The following is a 17231-nucleotide window of genomic DNA, read 5'->3' on the forward strand; positions in this document are numbered from 1 at the left end:
CGTAGATTCATACTAATCTGATACTCGTAAGCCGTTTTCTTCCAGGAGAAAGGAGCCTGACTGCTCGTCTATCCTTACCTCTTGTACTTAAGGTCGCTTGGACATGCAGCAACAATCAAGACCGTAGATGCAGAAACGTTTTTGGGCCTATTCATTCACTGTTTCTTGCACCAGCTGACTCGCGAGGATATGCGTAGTGCATTCCCTACAACCTCTTTATTGGTACACTATCAGACCTGACGTACACCCAATGCTAGCGAGGAACGCTTAAGTGGGCTACGCACCGGTGCGATGTTCCGAGAATCGGGTCCAGGTCGCTGCACTATGTATTCCTTTATTATGAAAAGAACGCTTTGATAACAGTAGGATTACTAACAGGAGTCACAAAGATAATATAATAATCTTAGTTTAGCATCCCAGCATCCGAAATCGGTCACAGCAGTTACACATGGATTACCCGATGCGGCCTGCACCTGCACTTGACCCACATATCACCGAACCGAGCCGTTCTCCGTAAGCACTCTGAGGTCAACACGCAATAACAGTCATACACAGCATTTTTGCAAGACCCAAGTTCAGTACAGCACACCAACCAACCCCTCATTACCTGCTATGTGACAATGGGCGCCTTCTTCCAAACCATCCCCAAAAACCTCATATCATGGATCCTAGAGCAGAAAGTCTTCTGGATCGGCTCCGCCCCGCTCTCGGGCGATGGCCACATCAACGTATCGCCCAAGGGCGGCATGTACTTTGGTGTCATTGACGAGAAGACATTCTGGTACTGCGATCTCACCGGCTCCGGCGTCGAGACCACAAGTCACCTGCACGAGCCAGGAAACGGTCGGATCTGCGTGTTATTCAATGCTTTCGATGGGCCCCCAAGAATCGTACGGTTATGGGGCAAAGGTGGGTGCGGACTGTGATTACGACGACCAAGATGCTTTTGTTGATAGAGGCGAGGGTCTGATTGTTTTTGACAGGCAACGTCCTGGAGTACGGCAGCTCTGAATTCAAGGCGTTCGTCGCGAAACACGATGTGAAGACTATCCCAGGCGTGCGATCCATCATTGTTGTTGATATACACCAAGTAAGCCCGAGACTTTCTTCATTTGAACGTTCTCTATCTTTGCGTCGATCTTATTGATCATTCAAGGTCGGATCGTCGTGTGGCTTCTCCGTGCCCACGTACAACTTCAAAGACTTCCGCACCACCTTGAACGAGTTCGCAGAGAAGCGCTTGAAATCCGACGAAGAAGGAAACACTAAAGATGGAATGGAGAGGTATTGGGCTCATAAGAATGCTTACAGTATGGATGGCCTTCCTGGTCTACAACGTGGTTATCAGACCCTCGTTCGTGATAAAGTCGCTCCGATCAAGAAAATGGTTGGTCCATACGCACCAACCGCACCCCGAAGACCTCCAAGAGGGGTACACCCGGTGTGGTTAATCATAGTTGCAATGTTCAGTTTCATCGTCGGCATCTTGATGCCAGTCTGGTTCCCAGTATCGCAGAGGATGGTCTGGAAAAGAGGGGTGTAGTTGGGGGTAGGAGTCTCACTTTCACCTGTTATACTCGACGTAGGACTTGATCACAACCGTTTTCGATGAGCCTACATACCCCTGAGCTCGAATATGTGCTCACTTGGCTGGTTATTGATACTGTCATTACTGACTGAAGTTCGAAAGTTGGACAAATAAAATCTGTATTTTATCCATACATCATGCAAAAACCTACATAAGCGAATATGCCAGCCATCTACGCTGGCAGTAACTAGATCGCAATGCCGCTGCAAATGTCCTACTCTGCTGGGCTGTTCGCTCTCTTACCACCAAGCTCAATCGCCGCAAAAAAAACAATACATCATCGAGGAGTGCGTTATCTAATCGTCCATGGGCTTATCCTCTAGTTGGACACCGATAGGTCGCTGAGAATCATCACCCAAGCTACCTGCGCTATCGCGATTGGCAACACGAGCAAGACCGCCCTGCTTCAAAGAACCAGCACGGGGAAATCGTGTGGAGCGACTGATGGAATCGCGTTTTGACACGCTCGAGTCTTCGGTGGTTGAATTTCCATTAGCTGGAGGCGCAGCTCCGTTCGTGGCAATAGGGGAGGCCTCAACACTTCCGGGTACCTCAAGTGAGTGGCGATGCGCTGCATCTTGACGCCTGCCGACTATAGGGCTTGTCTGGATGGGGAACCTAGTTTCAGGTCCCCCTACGCTCCTGTCACGTCTGTGCGTAGATGGCCTTGAGCCAGGAGCGGGACTGCTAGCACGAGATCGACTTGCAATGGCTCTTTGTCGCTCTTCCATATTGGCACGTCGATTGCTCTCATCTGTACTAGGTCCTCGAGGACGAGTCGTGATAGCTGCTGAGTGTGCTTGAGTCAAAGACGAAGCACGCTTCAGTTCCCCGAATATCGCCTCCTTATGTGCAAAGAGGTCGCGCAGAAGTCTGTACGCGTAGCGCTCATGCATTGTCAAAGGCGATTCTTGTCGCGGCCTCAAAATGCATGGTGCTAGATTCTGAGCAATCATCGAAACATATGTCTCGCCTGCAGACGTGAGCTCGATCAGACGCGTGAAATGGGTGGTGATAGCATCTAGAGTGGCGATATTGGCCAGACGTAGCTGACCCAGTGTTGACTGGATAACAGAGATACGAGTATCTTCCGAGGCATCTGCCGCTGTAGTGGAAGAGTAAATAGTCTTGACAATCTCATAGACGTGGGAAGAAACGAGCGAATCTGGAAATGTTAGAATTTCAGCGACTGACTATTAGGCTGACTCACCAGGTAGTTCGAGCAGATATAACTTAAGAACGCTTGCAACAACTGGGATTTCATAGTTTTCGAGAATTTCGTGGGGGAAAGGCTTCCCAGTGTTGATTTGCGCACGGAGATGGTGAGATGAAGCAAGAGGAACATCGGCAAGCCAGATAGCTCGTCGCGCATCATCACCTTCCAGCTCAGGATAGTGATTGTCTAGGTAGGTCAGAAGCGTTGTGACAATGATGGGAACACGTTTCCTGTCCGATCGTGCTCTCGCTTCAAGATCAACGCCAAAAGTATGTTCGTCGACCGAGTTGTAATAATTCTCGTAGGTCGTGACCTTCGGTACAAATTGCCCGGTTTGGTAGCTTTCGATCAGGTATCGTAAATCGCCGAACGGTTGTACAGTCTCTTGAAAGAGCATCATCTTGTCGACAGTGCTCTGTAGACTTGGGATGACGTTGCTGACAGCCCCTGAGAAGTCTAGAATGACAGACTTGATCGCCTTTAGTCGATCAAGCTCACAGCGTTCCATAAATTTCAGATGGTCGATCATGGCTTCCTCGAGGTTGCAACGTAAGGAATCAAGTTTCCTGACTGAAGCCTTGTATCTCTCATCGGACTCTCGCGCCTCGCGCCGCAGCTTTTCTGACGGTGTTTCGTTTGGATATGGGTTGTTCAGGGGGTTCCATCCTTGGAGATACTCTGAGACCGCACCAACTGGAGAGTCAATGCTGTCTTGCGACATGACGGTGGTAGAACGAGACAATACCTGTTTCCTCTCCGGTATGCCGGTCAGTTGAAACACCTTGGTCTTCCATTGGTAGTTCATTCTAGAGCTGTTTGCAAAGGTGTTACCGACATTGCCAATGAGTCTCAAGAAGCCATTATTGACCATGTCTTGACCAATGCGCTCTGCATAGCTTACACTGCTCGCGTTCATGTGCTTTTGAATGTATTCAGTGATGTCGGCTCCGTTCGAGACATTCTGGTAGGTACCGAGAATGGGGACCTTAACTTCGCCGATCTTGATGTTATCCAGCATATGGGTGAGAATCTTTTTGATATGTTCAGGTACATAGGTCTCATCACCTATCTCCACGGGCTCATCCTCGATTTCTGGCTCCGAAACAGTCAAGGCAGGTGCTTTTAGCTTCGGGCTCGCTGCTTCATTCTTCGGATCCTGAAATGCAAGCTTGTCCTCCTCTTCAAGGTCTTCTACAAGTCGACACTTGTTGTAGTACTGACTGCGAAACTTGCGGACAGATTCAGCTTGTCGATCGTGGAGCTTGGATCTGTTTTGGAGGTCGTCCTGGGAGTTCTGTACGCGCGCGGCATGCGCCTCACACCATCGGCTGAATGGGTTTATAACAAGCTCCCGGATGTTTGATGCGATCTTTTTATGACTTTGAGAAGCAGCTTCCATCTCAGTGCGAACACCCTCGTAAGCCTAGGACGCCACATTAGCATATTCTGACTGCTGTGATACACACTGCCTACATACCTTGCGTACGCTAGCGCCCTCATCTCGTTGAAAGCCGCCGCTTATGTTGTCTGTCGCTGATGTGATCGTACCAAGTTTGTTGCCGTAGAGCTCTTCGGCGTCGGCCCTCAGTCGCGCAATCGTCAAAACCTGTTGATTCTCCTGAACACCTTGTTGAAGCTTCCCAAACAACACTCCAAGGCCTGCAATCCGTTGTCAGCTTCATCATACGCCGCACGCAGCCTGCTCTTCTTACCTCCAGCATAGTCGCCAGACCAGAAAGAACTCGAGAAGCTGGACGCCATTATGAATTACGGCTGTTCACACGTCGCCAGAACGAATGTAAGAGGAAAATTTGGGTAGTAGTTGCAAAAATTCGTGTCGTAGGCCAAAGGAGAGCGTGTTCAGTTCTGGACCCTGGCTGAAGTTGAAGGGGCTGCTGGGCTAGGCAAACGGCAGCTGGAGGGCCTTGTACCACAATCTGTGACAGACTAGCAGCAGCACACGGATGCGAAAGACTATTAGAGTCAGGACGCTCTTCGTTTGATAAGATTCACGACGCTCAAAGGATCATAAAGTAGCTCAGAGAAGTACACGGGTGCCCGTATCATTGGTATTCCCCGGCTCTTACGCAAGCGAGAGGTAGAGACCTTCGCCCAGAATAGACACTTGCTGCTGCGGCTGACCGGGATTATGGTTCAGACCGGAGCCAGCGCTAAACGAAGGAAAGCGCGCGTCCGGCCCCCGCCACGTTCCTGCTTCAAAAGTTGTCGAGTCTATGACAGGCGTACCTGTGATAGCGGATCGAGCTTCGGAGCATTCTTGAACACCTATATACGCCCTATGGGGATTTCTTCCACGACGTTTCCTTTGCACTTCGCGGTGCGATCAACGGGATGGGTAGACCCTCCATGAACCAAGGGCTTGCCTTCGACTTGGGAAACGAGTCCACGTTCAACAAATCTAAGCATGTGCTCTACTGGAAACGATGCCTCAAGACCTTCCTGCCGCAACCGTACACTAGCAATGATTCAAATCGCATGCTGCTTGCCTTCTTCATAATCTCAGCTCTAGATCTACTGGGTGCATGGAACGATACCTCTGCGGAAGAGAAGGAAGGATACGTACAATGGATCTACAACTGCCAGCATCCAGAGGGGGGCTTTCGAGGGTTCCCAGGTACTGATCTTGGGGAACAAACGACAACGGAGAATAAAGTCTGGGATCCCGCGAACTTGCCGGCAACATATCTGGCTATTGCCTCCTTACTGGTCTTAGGAGACGACCTCACTCGAATGAAGAGAAAGGAATGTCTGCAATGGCTCAATAAGCTCCAGAGACCGGACGGAAGCTTTGGAGAGACTTTAGGTGAGAATGGAAAGGTAGAGGGCGGGATGGACACGCGCTTTGGGTACTCAGCAGCTGTAGTGCGCTGGATGCTACGGGGTTGGACTTCAGGTAACGTCCTCGACGTTCCTGACATTCGTGTCCTTCAGCTCGTAGACTGCATACACACTTCGCAGAGCTACGATGGGGGTATATCCGAAGCGCCCTTCCATGAATCGCATGCTGGACTCACGTATTGCGCCATTTCCGCTCTCTACTATCTTGACCACCTCCCTCCAAAGTCGTTCCGTGGTCTTGCAGAGCCCGAGCGAACAATACATTGGCTGGTCTCCAGGCAGACCATGACCCTAGACGAGGAAGACGAATTTGACACGAATAATGATGAAACTGATACCCCTGAGACATGTCATGACGCACACTCTTTCGTAAAGCTACGATCATACCCTTCGACGCAAGGCGAGCTGTCTGCCGCAGGACAGCCAACATCACACTTCCACACGCAATGGGCTGGGTTTAATGGGCGAAGTAACAAGATCGCAGACACATGTTACGCATTCTGGGCGGGCGGGGCATTAGCTGTGCTGGGCAAATTCGACCTCATCGACAAATCCGCCGCCCGAAGGTATTTACTTGACAAGACACAACATATAATCGGTGGGTTTGGGAAGCTTGCAGGCGATCCGCCAGATATATTCCATTCATACATGGGTCTTGCGTTCTTGGCGATTAACGGTAAGGATGGTCTGAAAAGCTTCTCGCCAGCATTATGCGCAAGTCAAGATACAGTGCGTCACCTTGAATCTCTACCGTGGCGGCAGGATATAGTCAATTCCAATACCACTTTATGATGTGGCCATCTCCTTTCATTGCTCACTTTTCGCCATCGTCCTCACTATCTACCCCATTCGTCTCAGCTTCCACAGGACTAGTCCTGGATATGTCGAATACCCATATAGCAGGTTTGCCTCCCGTCTGTTTAGTCCAGCGCCCCAATCTATGCTCCGGACCCACAGCTGCGACGACACACATTCCATCCTTCCCCCTATCACCTCGTTCGAAAACGGACAGGTCGTTGATTATGCCACTGATAGGACCAGTCTGTTCTCCGATAACAGGAACATTTAGGTCGACCTTCCCTATCACGCCAACTGCTTCGATTTTCATGCCTTTCCCACCTCGTTCACCTTCTGTGACCCTCCAGCATCGTATCCATCCATCCCAACTGCCAGTAAGCAGGAGGTCCGAGTACGGTATAGCTCGCATGGCAGTGATGTACCGGGGCTGCGGCTCCGCTTCTACCTTCTGCATACTTTCATCTATCTCGGCAGAAACTTCACCGGGTGTAAGTTTTGGTTCTACACCATGTGCTAACGGTAGCACAAAGATTGGTTTCTTCTTCTGTATCTGCCACAGGGATAAAGATCCATTTGATGAACCGGTGACAAACATGTCATGTGAGAGGAGAGCGACGCGGTCGATTGTGTTCTCGGCATACGATTTGGGCTCATCAATCTCCATCTCCTCAAAGGCAGATCCATTCATTCTGCTTTTATGTTTCCCTTTTTTGGAATCCCGCACGCCAACACCTCTGAAGAGCAGCTGTTGTTCCTCGACAACTTTCCATAACCTTGCAGTACGGTCGCGAGCTCCGACTGTGACACATTTCTCTTCCGCTAAAGCGCCCACGTCAATGACTTCGTCCTGGTGGCCAAACAAGGTCTCGATGTAGGCTAATTCGTCCAGGCTCCACACTTTGACAGACCGGTCTGACGATGCGGAAAAGAGCTGATTCGTGCCTCTCCGGAAAGCCAGGCTGTTGACAGCACCACGATGATGCGTGAAGCATTTCAATGGGTGCATTGTTGCAGTGTCCCATATCACCAATCTATGATCCTTACCACCTGTTGCAAGATATTTGCCGTCAGGGGAGCATGCTGCGCAAAGTATGGCATTCGTGTGGCCTTGATATTTGTGATCCTTGTCTCTTGACCGCTGACCTCTCACGAAATGCCGCTGAATGGGTTTTCGAAGCACAAAGGGCTGTCGCTTCGATTTCGCAGCCCCATTAATCCCGTTGATCTCTTCCTTGTGTATGGTATTGTTTGGAAGCTCCCACTTTACGATCATCATATCTTTGCTGACGGTATACGCCCACTTCCCGTCTGCACTTGTGGCTACACCAGTCAAACTCTTGAATTCCTTCCGTGCTTTTGTATGTTGTGCATTCTCGAAGTCATAGTCTCCGGCGATACGTCGATAGACTTTCCCTTTACCCTCAGCAACGTCTTCCTTCAATCGTGCGTCGACCAAGCCTCTACGTTCCTCAAGCAGCTCTTCATCGATATCTGCAGCATCGAAGCCGACATTCGCAACTTCCTCTTTTATATTCTCAAGATATTGCTCTGCTAACCGCAATCGTTTCTCGGCCGCTGTCTCATTCTCGATCGACGATGTGTCGCTCTCGTTACCATTGTCGCCAGCGGATACGTTTGAGACCTCTGATTCAGCATCTGACACAGAGTCGTCTCGCTCCTTGCGAGACTTCGTCGAGGGGCGAGTTGTAGAAGAAGAGGATATGCGTTTTTTGGGTGCCGGAGCTAGACTGCGATCTTCTCGTTTCCGTTTCCGCTCAGAGGCCGGCTTGGTGAAGAAACTAGACATCTTGCGACTTGAACTAATCAAGTACTGCCACGGGTACCTGTGGCTTCAAGAGAGGGAAAGTGCCGCTGCAGAGGAAAATCACAGCATCGTCCACACACACGAGAAGGCATTCTCTCCCTCCCAAAAAAATGTTGCTGATCTCTAAGAAAACTTGGCGCGCTAGTCTGGCGTGTCCGGCGTTTCGCCGTGCGTTGCATGTCCAAGCTCCATCCATTGCGGAAGGCAGCTCGAGACCGCGTCGACTTCATACCTACCTGCTTGGATATCACATCACATCTGCCCTTTGACTTGACCTTACCATATCCTCCTCATCTACCGCCTACTTCAAAACTTGCCCACCCTTGACCTCTCCTCGCTGTTTCTCCGCACACACACCAGTTCAAAATGTATACTATCATCCTATCCGCCGTAGCTATAAAACAGCAGCAGCAGCAGCATCAAGCTTACAATACTACAGGGAGGTCCTCCTAGGTATTACCGGCAAGGACTTCACCATCATAGCCGCCTCCAAAGGCGCCATGCGAGGCGTCACAATCCTCAAAGCAACCGACGACAAAACCAGAGAGCTCAACAAGCGAACACTAATGGCCTACTCCGGCGAGGCAGGCGACACAGGCAAGTTTTTGCAATCCATCCCAGCCGGGCATGCATGTCCTAACATCCCCGGAAACAGTCCAATTCGCAGAATACATCCAAGCCAACATCCAGCTCTACTCGATGCGCAACGGCATGCACCTCTCGCCCGCCGCAACGGCCGAGTTCGTCCGCGGCGAGCTCGCCCGCGCCCTGCGCTCCCGCCACCCGTACACGGTCAACCTCCTGCTCGGCGGCTACGACGACATCTCGGACCGGCCCACGCTGTACTGGTGCGACTACCTGGCGTCGCTGGCGCCGCTGCCCTACGCGGCGCACGGCTACGCCCAGTACTACTGCCTGTCCATCCTCGACAAGCACCACCACCCGGACATTGACTTTGCAAAGGGCATGCAGATCCTGCGCATGTGCACGGATGAGCTGAAGAGGAGGATGCCGATTGACTTCAAGGGGATGACGGTCAAGGTGATTGCGAAGGATGGCATTCGGGAGGAGGAGTATGTTGATGATAAGCCGGTGCCGTGTGCGTGAGTGGGGAAAGGGGGGGGGGAGGTGCATGTGAGGGGAACGGCATGGCGTGGAGGCAGATAGATGAACGCTGAATGTGTGCGTGTAGCATATATTGAATGTTTGGCAGCACAGGTAGCATCGGCGTCAGTCATATCATGAGCGAACTGGCCAAACCCCCTGAAAAAAAGTGCCCCTGCCCCCACAGTACTTCTCACCCACAATTGCTGACCAGCACATGACCCCATCATCTGTACAACCCGAAGAAAACCGAGAGGAGTATCATGTTTCTTGCTAATCTCATATATAAGCTACAGCGTATTATTATTCGCCATACGGGGTATCCGAATACACCTGGCAAATGCAGCTCCTCGCTCCCATCCATGTAAAAAAATTACGCACTCCGAGATGCAATCCATCAAAGTCAAAGCAGTCCCGTCATCATATCACATCGCGTCATAACTAAAAATTCCCAGCTAAAAAGGGGGAGAGGGGGGGTAGGGGGGGCCCGCTGCTATCTGCCTGCTACTACATGCCCCTGCCATATCTCTGGCCGCCCACCGTGCCGCCCGAATCCCACCCCAGGTACGAATCGAACATGCCATCCTCGCTATCGAAGCTCAGCCCATCAAACCCTCTAGAAACCCTCTCTACCAAGCTTTCACCTTCCTCGCCGTCCGTGCCCTCCTCCTGCACGCCTTCGGACGTGTGTATGGGTCCAAGCAGCGGCGCTGGCTGGTTTGGAAACGGCGCAAAGAGATAGTTCTCGCCAATCAGCCTAGTTTGCGACTGGCTCATGCGCTGGCGCTTTTGGTGGTAGAGGCCAGTCGAGGGCATGGAGAAATGTGGCGCGCCGGGGCGTTTCGACGACGTGCTAGATATGTCGACGGTGGAGGGCGGCGAGGTTGAGTCGTGAGAGGTGGGCGTGCAGCGGGTTCCTGGCTCGCCTGTGGGTGCAGTTCTGTCGGGCTCGGGAACGAGCGCCTCGACGGCGCGTTGTGGGTCGGCTGTGAAGTCGAAGTGGCTCATTTGTGTATCATTTCTGTACAGTGCATTCTCGGCCTCGATGGGAAGGACGATATTCCATTTCTGCACGAGACCCCGAATGATGTTGAGAGAGCCGACGGCCCACTCGTTACGGGTAACAAGATCTTGGAACGAGTTGCAAGCGGCAGTAAGGTATGTTGAGGAAGCAATTGCTGGTATATTGATAATGTGTATGGTGCATGCAGTGAGCAGGCAATGCACTTGAAATGTGTACAGTCCACTGAGACCGTACATGCGCCGGTGCTGTGCAAAAATATCTGATATGTAGTTTGCCGAGCGACGACAGACATCTCGTGGAGACAAATTTGATTCGGTAAAGGTTGCTTTCAGGAACGGGCGAAATAATAGGAGCACTGCGGCGTGATAGTACATGCTGTGAGAAAGTCAATAATGAGGAGTCGATGACGTCTCTTCGAATAGTAACTTACTGCAAGCATAATACATGAGGCGGTGCGTCGTCAATAGAAGAGATGATATCAGGGAGGCGCCGAGACCAATTCACGTATTTCGTGTATTCATCCAAGAGAAGACTCCCACTCAGGACTCGGGTTGGTGCAAAAAACATGCAGAGTGTTGAGTTGACTATTTTGGAAAGAGCAGCACACTGATTGAACGTTGTGGATCTTGCGCCAGGTTTGTCAGGTCCAGGTGTATCGTAGGCATTCCAGGGTTGCTTGTCCAGATCATCGTCGACTGGTGGTAGTTCTATAGTCACAGCACTGGTAGGGATCTGTGGGACTCGGCCAAGGGTGAAACTTGTTACCCTTTTGGCATGTCAGCTCAAGGTCGCGTGTGCGGGCCTGGTCTCACTTACTGGTCGGAGATGAAGCAACCCCAGAAGGCGTGGCGCCTGGCGAATTCTTGTCGTTGAGTCTCGTCGTCCATTTCATTCTCCCTCACTTCTATGCGAAGATGCAAGTTCAAGTCAAGTGCCATACGTGAGCTTTTACCGCTATACATCCACAGGGAGCTTAGGCGGCCCCTGTTCCCTTCGACATGACAGAGGAGAAATAGCGCTGCAGTAGTCGGTATGCTAGAAGCACAGTTATCTGAGTTCAGTAATCGTACTGCCTCTTCATAGAAATCGAGACCCGCAGATCTAGCATCCTCAGGATCTCGTCTAGCTCTTGTTCTTGACGACAACAGACATCCTGCTGCACATATCGCATTCACAAGCGTCGATGAACAAAACTTTGTCTCACCAGAGGCCATGTCACGGCGAAATAGGTTTTCTGGGAAGCTCTGGAAGAACGAGTGCTGCCATGCGAAGTAGACATCCAGAAGATGGTTGACATATTCCAAGTCGTCTGTGACAGTGGTCCATCTGGCACTTTGGCCAAGAGGTGTCTGCGCCTGCGGAGCTGCGCTCTCCTGGTAGGCAGCGCCTTTGACCAGTCCAAACGTGCTGGCACGAGCAGAATAGTCTGCCTCCAATCCAGGTGTCACATTGTCACCACGTTGCGGACGCAACGGATGGAGTAGGTTTTTATGCGCTATATCTCCCAATATCACCGGTACATCTTCCTTCCTTCGTAAGCGTCGTTGGATTTCTTCGAGCTCAGTCGAGTTTGCATGCGTGATGGTCTTGACGAACAGTTCAAGTTGCTCCAGTCTCGATACTTGTCGCGGTCTTTCCTGCGCAGAACTTGCTATAGATGGATATATCAGCAGCTGACAGGAGTATAAGCCCTTAATGACGCACCTTCGGAATGTGAGACCGACTCTGCAGGCGATGCTTGAGCGGCGGCCGTGCGTGCGGCATGGGTCTCACGCGCAATTGCATTGGCATCTCCGCCAGGTGATCGTAGTCGGCGTAGAGTGTGAGAAAGCTGTTCTTCGGGTGCGGACTGTAGGGTGACGATGAGAGACTCGAGCACGTTTTTCTCCTCGGTGACAGATTCGAGGCTTTCGCGAAGGAAGGTAAGTCTTCGAACAGTCAGCACATCTGCGCTCTACCACGCTCTCACTCACCCTTACTTCCGCTGGTTGTCGTCCATATCATATAGGCAAGGTCCTCCCCCTCGAGCAATGCATTGCGAGCATGCAGGGCGGCGTCCATCGCACTGTAGCGGTAATTGTGTCAGAACAAGCCAACAGCTAAACAAGGGAAAGCATACAAGACAGAAGACCTACCTTTGTTTTGCGCCTGCGGCAGGGCACGCAAGCGACGATGGTGATTTTCCCACGTTTTGCGTAGGAAGGCTTGTTTGGGCCGGCACCAGACCCTGGCGGGGGCTGTGATTGGTCCTGGTCGGCGAAAGTGTTTGAAGGAGTATTGATAAAGGTGGGTAGAGGAGGTCTACTCATGGCGACCTTGCAATGGTAGAAGAACAACGTGTGGCGGAGAAGGGTGCAGTGGCAGTGCGATGCAATTCAGAAGATGCAATTTAGAAGAAACCCATGTCCAGATTCAAATTCGCGTTTTCTTGGATCCTCAGGCTAGAACTCGCGAACGTTAGCGGGGTCTAGAGGTGGTGGTGGGTGGGCGGTATTAGTGGTGGTACCTTAGCAGTGGAAGTCGGGTGGCAGTTAGGCAGTTAGGCAGTAAGCGCCGCCCGTCTGCTTCCAATGTCGGGGGGAGCTTTGGCGGGGGGAGAGGCAGAGGCAGAGGCAGCTGAAGGTGGCGGTGATAGCAGCCTACTGTAGCTGGTATTTAGTATTTAGTGCCTATCGGAGCCTTAAGCCAGCAGCACCTCACAACCCTCACTCAACAACCTGAGGCAACAAGCAGTCAGTTAGACCTCGGTCGCTTGTGGTGGCGAAATGCGAATCTCCTCCAATTCCACTAGCCACACCACGGTAAGAATATCGGTTTTTATATCGGTCGCGTCAACTTGAATAATTCAACGAGTTGAGTGAAAGAAGCAAACTGGCGAGAGAAGAGAAGTCTGATGGAGAAAGACAGGTTGACAGCAGGTCTATCGCGCAATTGGAATTGAAGAGAGTAAAAAAGGTAGAGAGAGGCACACTTGCGCGAGACCGAGACCGAGACTGTGGGAAGAAAGTGCGACGACTGTGCTGAGGATGGATGAGGCGTGTGAAGACGGGGGCAGATACAGTAGTTGGGGTTTGGTCTTGAGTTGGACTATTCGGATTCGCCACCGCGTGAGCTAGATGCGACGGGAGATCCATATGGGCCACAATTCCTGTTCCTGATGCTATTTCGCCATCACCTTTCACCTGGCCAAGGTTTGTATATCCGTCTTCTGGCTCTGATCTGCAGGCTGGCCATGGGGTTTGCATGCTTGCATGCCCCCGACATGGCATTCAGCCATTTCTGTGCCCGGTCAGAGAGGCAAATGTCGTCTCGGAGATGGATCCGAAGCATGACTTTTGTCGTGTTCCCGTACCCTCGACGTAGATATCACTAGACTTGCGGGCACGGCCCTGGGAGATCGGCAGCGCCAGAGCCACATCCACTTCTGCCTCTGCTTTGGGCCCTGGGCGCTGCTGGCAACGGCAATTGCGACTACAACACTGCCTCGTTAGCCAGGACTTGTTGCAATATGCTGGGCTGTCTGAACCATCCCATACCTTATCTGAGCTCATGGCTTCGATGGACAGACGGGATTGGAGTGCCAGTGCGAGTGCGAGTAGGAGTGGCAGGAGGAATGAGAATGCCTGGGTGGAGAGAATGTCTGCGCTTACGTCGAGGGTGGATGCGCAGTGAGGTTTGACGTCCAACCCGAGTGGGCCGCTGCCGGGGTGCTTCCGACTTTTCGGCTTCGGAATGCGCCCGCAGTATTCACATCAATCGTCTGTCATCACAAAATCGTTGGATATGATCGAAAAGGTTGGTCGCCATTTCCTTCCCTTCTCCGATGTGATAATATGCTCCTCATCTCTGTCGACATCTCAATAGCCATGTATCTACACTCGACTTCGTCCGTTCAAAGGCGACGAAGTATAAGGCATGCGCACGGGCATGGGCATGGGCATAGAGTCTTACGCGACGCTGATGCTGATGCGTTGGTGCTGTATTGTACCACAGGAACCACAATCATCGCCACTCGGTATTGCATGGTTCAACCGTCCGGTGCTCCACCTGTCGATCCTGTACTCATCTTGCTGTGGCGTTTTGGCGTCGTGTCCACCCTAATGGCTTGTCGTATCTTTGCCACACTGATAACTATACTATGACTCAGAATCGACCTGCTTATGAATTCAGAAAGTTACGTGGACCACCTATGATCATTTGACAAAGGAGCAGGGAAAGGGACTGGTATGACTGCTATGTTGTGTTGCACATAGCCCAATTGCTTAGACAAGGCACCCCTGTCAGGTATTTCTATGAAATATGTACATGAATGGAGGACGCTCACGAAGAGCCGTGAGCGCCCAATGTATGTTCAAACGAGTGTTGAATGCCGCCCGCTATGCTAGGCTCATGATTGGATATCGTCGTTAACGTAAAGGAAAATCAACCAAAGTTCAGGCTTGTCTGTTCAAGTGTAATACTTTTGAATGCAAACGAATTTGCAATGGCAGCTTCATTTGCACATTGCGAAAGAAAAGCCTTGTGGCTGACTGAAAATGAGCTCTGCTCTGAAGAAATGTATGATGTATCGTTCAATGTTCAGGACATCTTACGACTTTACAAGGAAAACTTGCTAGTTTCTTGTGTGTTACGTGGACTTGACGCAGTAACTGTAGCCCAGCCACAAGTTCTTGCAGTCGGCCGTAAGCCCTTTGTTCCAGCTGATCAGCTGGGTCAATGAGATAGAGAACTGCTCGGTGACTTTGTCGCAGTATTCGCCATCGGTGATAGTGTGATACAGCGAACAATTGTCGACTGCTTCCGGGTATTTGTTTGATGGTGTGGTTTCCCCACCACTCACGTCTACGATGGTGGTAACTTGGTGTTGTTCAATATCAGTAGCGTCGTGGTCGTCCTCTCCAGTAGATGGTGTGGTAGTGACAGTCGCTGGTGACTGAGGAGGGTCTACAGTGACAGAGGCTGGTGGAGAAGAAATAGGAGTCGGTGTGGGTGTAGGTGTAGGTGTGAGGGATGAAGTCTCAGCCACGGCAGGAGCTGAAGTAGGTGCTGATTCTGGGGTAGTATCGACGCTCTCTTTCTGTGCATAGTTGCTATCAACTTGGCCATAGCTGCCTTCGCTAGCAGTCAAAGTGCCCACGAGGCCAGCGTCACACTTTGAAGCGTCGGCACACCACCCAAGGAGGCGGTTGGCGATGTCCGAAGCGTAACAATGAGTAGCGATTCCTTGCCCGAGATTTCCGGAGGATGCAATGCTTCCACTGTTGTACATTCTGGCTGCCTTGTAGTACTTGCTAACGTCAGAACCTCCTGACATCTCAACGAGTTGCTTGAGACCGTCGCCATCTGCAGTACCAGCAGCCCCCTATATCGTGTCAGCATTCGGTCGAGCAGGCAATTCTCAGGGGGAACCTTACATCACGAATCATCTGTGTGATGATTTCATCTGGGCATGGGTTCAGCACACCATTTGCGCCATTACAGGAACCTTTGCCATTGTGAGATTGCATCAAGCCGGGGTTGATGACTCCGTTGTCTGTTGTTGGGGCTCGTACGCAACCATTGCTTTCTTGCATGACAATGGAGAAGATGAAACGAGGATCCAGATCAGTTTCGCCAGCCACGGTTGATATGCTCTTCTTCAGAGCCTTAATCTCCTCGTCGCTGTTGTTCTCAACGTTCCATTGGGTGCAAGATTTGGACAGGATATCCTTGTTATCAGAGAACCTAAGCAGATTAGCCTATGACCAGGATATCGACTCCCGCTGTGTTTGCTATCGTGCAAACGCTGTCAGCTTCAACTTACATGTCGTCATAGCTAGAAACCCATTCATTTTCAGCAGGCCAGCCCTGGAGAGGGCTACCATTTCCACCAAAGGTTGTATAAGAGTTCGCATCACGCGACACGAGTTTAGCACGCGGTGCTAGAGAGCTAAACAGCAGAGGAGCAGCAGAAGAGAGAGTGACAAGACCGCTTGCGGCCAGTATGAAAGGAGTGTAGACCATGATGATGGTAGTGGAACCGGCTAGCGGTATAAATGAATGAGAGAATTGAAAGAAAAGACGAAAGCAAAGAATGGAAGCTGAGCTGCTGTGTTCCCACAGAAAAAAGAGTGAGTGTGAGAGAGGAAGGGCAGTATTTAAGAGCAAGTCAATATGACGGACCTCCACACACTGCAGCGCGCACGGGCTGTCCATCTTCGAACGCCGAGAACGATCTAGCCGTGCCCCCGTAAACACGAGCTGACTCGGTAGCCCAATCAGCGACCAGAAAGGCAGTTTGCTGCATCACGAACACAACATGAAACGTCCAGGTCGCTACCTGACAGGGCGCTGCAGCTGAACAAGCCCTACCCGTCGACCTGACCAACCATGAAATCGAAGCTGTACCTTGGTGTGCATCTTGTGTGCCTCAACACTCCCACTCTAGAAGCGCATTTGTGATCCTTTTGGGTTCGTGTTTCACCAGTTACGCCTGGTGTTATCTCCAAGGCTGCGAAGTAGAGTCTTATTTTGATGAAAAGAAGGCGAATGTTGTCAGTTTAGGTACAACAGAGCTAGCTGTATGGAGAGAACAGGCCGAGGAACGATGGTCAATTTGAAACAATCACCTTCCTTTTCCTTAGCTACGACTCTCTCCGGAACAGGGGAGAGGGTTCGGAGGAGGAGAAGAGTATGTATCCAGCATTCCTGGGCAGGGTAAAAGGTTTGTTTGATTTGATGAATGAGCCCTTGGGAGGAGATGTGGCTGTGGTACAGGTGAAGGTATGTCTGACTGTATCAGGGGCAGCCAACCAAACAGGACGGTGGCGGCCTAGCG

The 17231-nt window shown here is 51.3% G+C and overlaps 7 protein-coding genes across 7 annotated transcripts; 3 read left to right on the top strand and 4 right to left on the bottom strand.

Moving 5' to 3' along the window:
• The first annotated feature begins 522 nt into the window (after positions 1 to 522).
• On the top strand, positions 523 to 1792 carry EJ05DRAFT_477290 (pyridoxamine phosphate oxidase family protein). Its single transcript, XM_033744219.1, has 3 exons — positions 523 to 909; positions 984 to 1090; positions 1157 to 1792. Exons 1-3 carry the CDS (start codon positions 621 to 623, stop codon positions 1541 to 1543), a joined length of 783 nt encoding a protein of 260 aa, XP_033599516.1. The 5' UTR covers positions 523 to 620; the 3' UTR covers positions 1544 to 1792.
• On the bottom strand, positions 1543 to 4894 carry EJ05DRAFT_477292 (uncharacterized protein). The gene is made up of 4 exons (XM_033744220.1): positions 4517 to 4894; positions 4282 to 4463; positions 2799 to 4227; positions 1543 to 2753 (listed from the first exon to the last, which is right to left on the bottom strand). Exons 1-4 carry the CDS (start codon positions 4563 to 4565, stop codon positions 1885 to 1887), a joined length of 2529 nt encoding a protein of 842 aa, XP_033599517.1. The 5' UTR covers positions 4566 to 4894; the 3' UTR covers positions 1543 to 1884.
• Positions 4895 to 5011: 117 nt separating this feature from the next.
• On the top strand, positions 5012 to 6461 carry EJ05DRAFT_477293 (geranylgeranyl transferase type I beta subunit). Its single transcript, XM_033744221.1, has one exon. It carries the CDS (start codon positions 5157 to 5159, stop codon positions 6453 to 6455), a length of 1299 nt encoding a protein of 432 aa, XP_033599518.1. The 5' UTR covers positions 5012 to 5156; the 3' UTR covers positions 6456 to 6461.
• Positions 6462 to 6466: 5 nt separating this feature from the next.
• EJ05DRAFT_54743 (WD40 repeat-like protein) lies at positions 6467 to 8475 on the bottom strand. Its single transcript, XM_033749739.1, has one exon. It carries the CDS (start codon positions 8266 to 8268, stop codon positions 6478 to 6480), a length of 1791 nt encoding a protein of 596 aa, XP_033599519.1. The 5' UTR covers positions 8269 to 8475; the 3' UTR covers positions 6467 to 6477.
• A 10-nt stretch (positions 8476 to 8485) lies between these two features.
• On the top strand, positions 8486 to 9645 carry EJ05DRAFT_54773 (putative proteasome subunit beta type-2). The gene is made up of 3 exons (XM_033749740.1): positions 8486 to 8654; positions 8726 to 8883; positions 8942 to 9645. Coding segments are annotated over exons 1-3 (612 nt in total). The 5' UTR covers positions 8486 to 8652; the 3' UTR covers positions 9394 to 9645.
• Positions 9646 to 9897: 252 nt separating this feature from the next.
• Positions 9898 to 12723, bottom strand: EJ05DRAFT_501611 (uncharacterized protein; the record flags this gene model as incomplete). Its single annotated transcript, XM_033747138.1, has 6 exons — positions 9898 to 10789; positions 10845 to 11180; positions 11231 to 12065; positions 12119 to 12342; positions 12394 to 12479; positions 12550 to 12723. The coding sequence occupies 6 exons, from the start codon at positions 12721 to 12723 to the stop codon at positions 9898 to 9900; spliced, it is 2547 nt and encodes an 848-aa protein (XP_033599521.1).
• A 1829-nt stretch (positions 12724 to 14552) lies between these two features.
• On the bottom strand, positions 14553 to 16513 carry EJ05DRAFT_511815 (uncharacterized protein). The gene is made up of 3 exons (XM_033748266.1): positions 16218 to 16513; positions 15829 to 16138; positions 14553 to 15776 (listed from the first exon to the last, which is right to left on the bottom strand). The coding sequence occupies exons 1-3, from the start codon at positions 16415 to 16417 to the stop codon at positions 15042 to 15044; spliced, it is 1245 nt and encodes a 414-aa protein (XP_033599522.1). The 5' UTR covers positions 16418 to 16513; the 3' UTR covers positions 14553 to 15041.
• Between the last annotated feature and the right edge of the window lie 718 nt (positions 16514 to 17231).

The sequence above is a fragment of the Pseudovirgaria hyperparasitica genome (genome assembly GCF_010093815.1).
Source record: "Pseudovirgaria hyperparasitica strain CBS 121739 unplaced genomic scaffold EJ05scaffold_10, whole genome shotgun sequence".
NCBI classification, from domain to species: Eukaryota; Fungi; Ascomycota; class Dothideomycetes; order Acrospermales; family Acrospermaceae; genus Pseudovirgaria; species Pseudovirgaria hyperparasitica.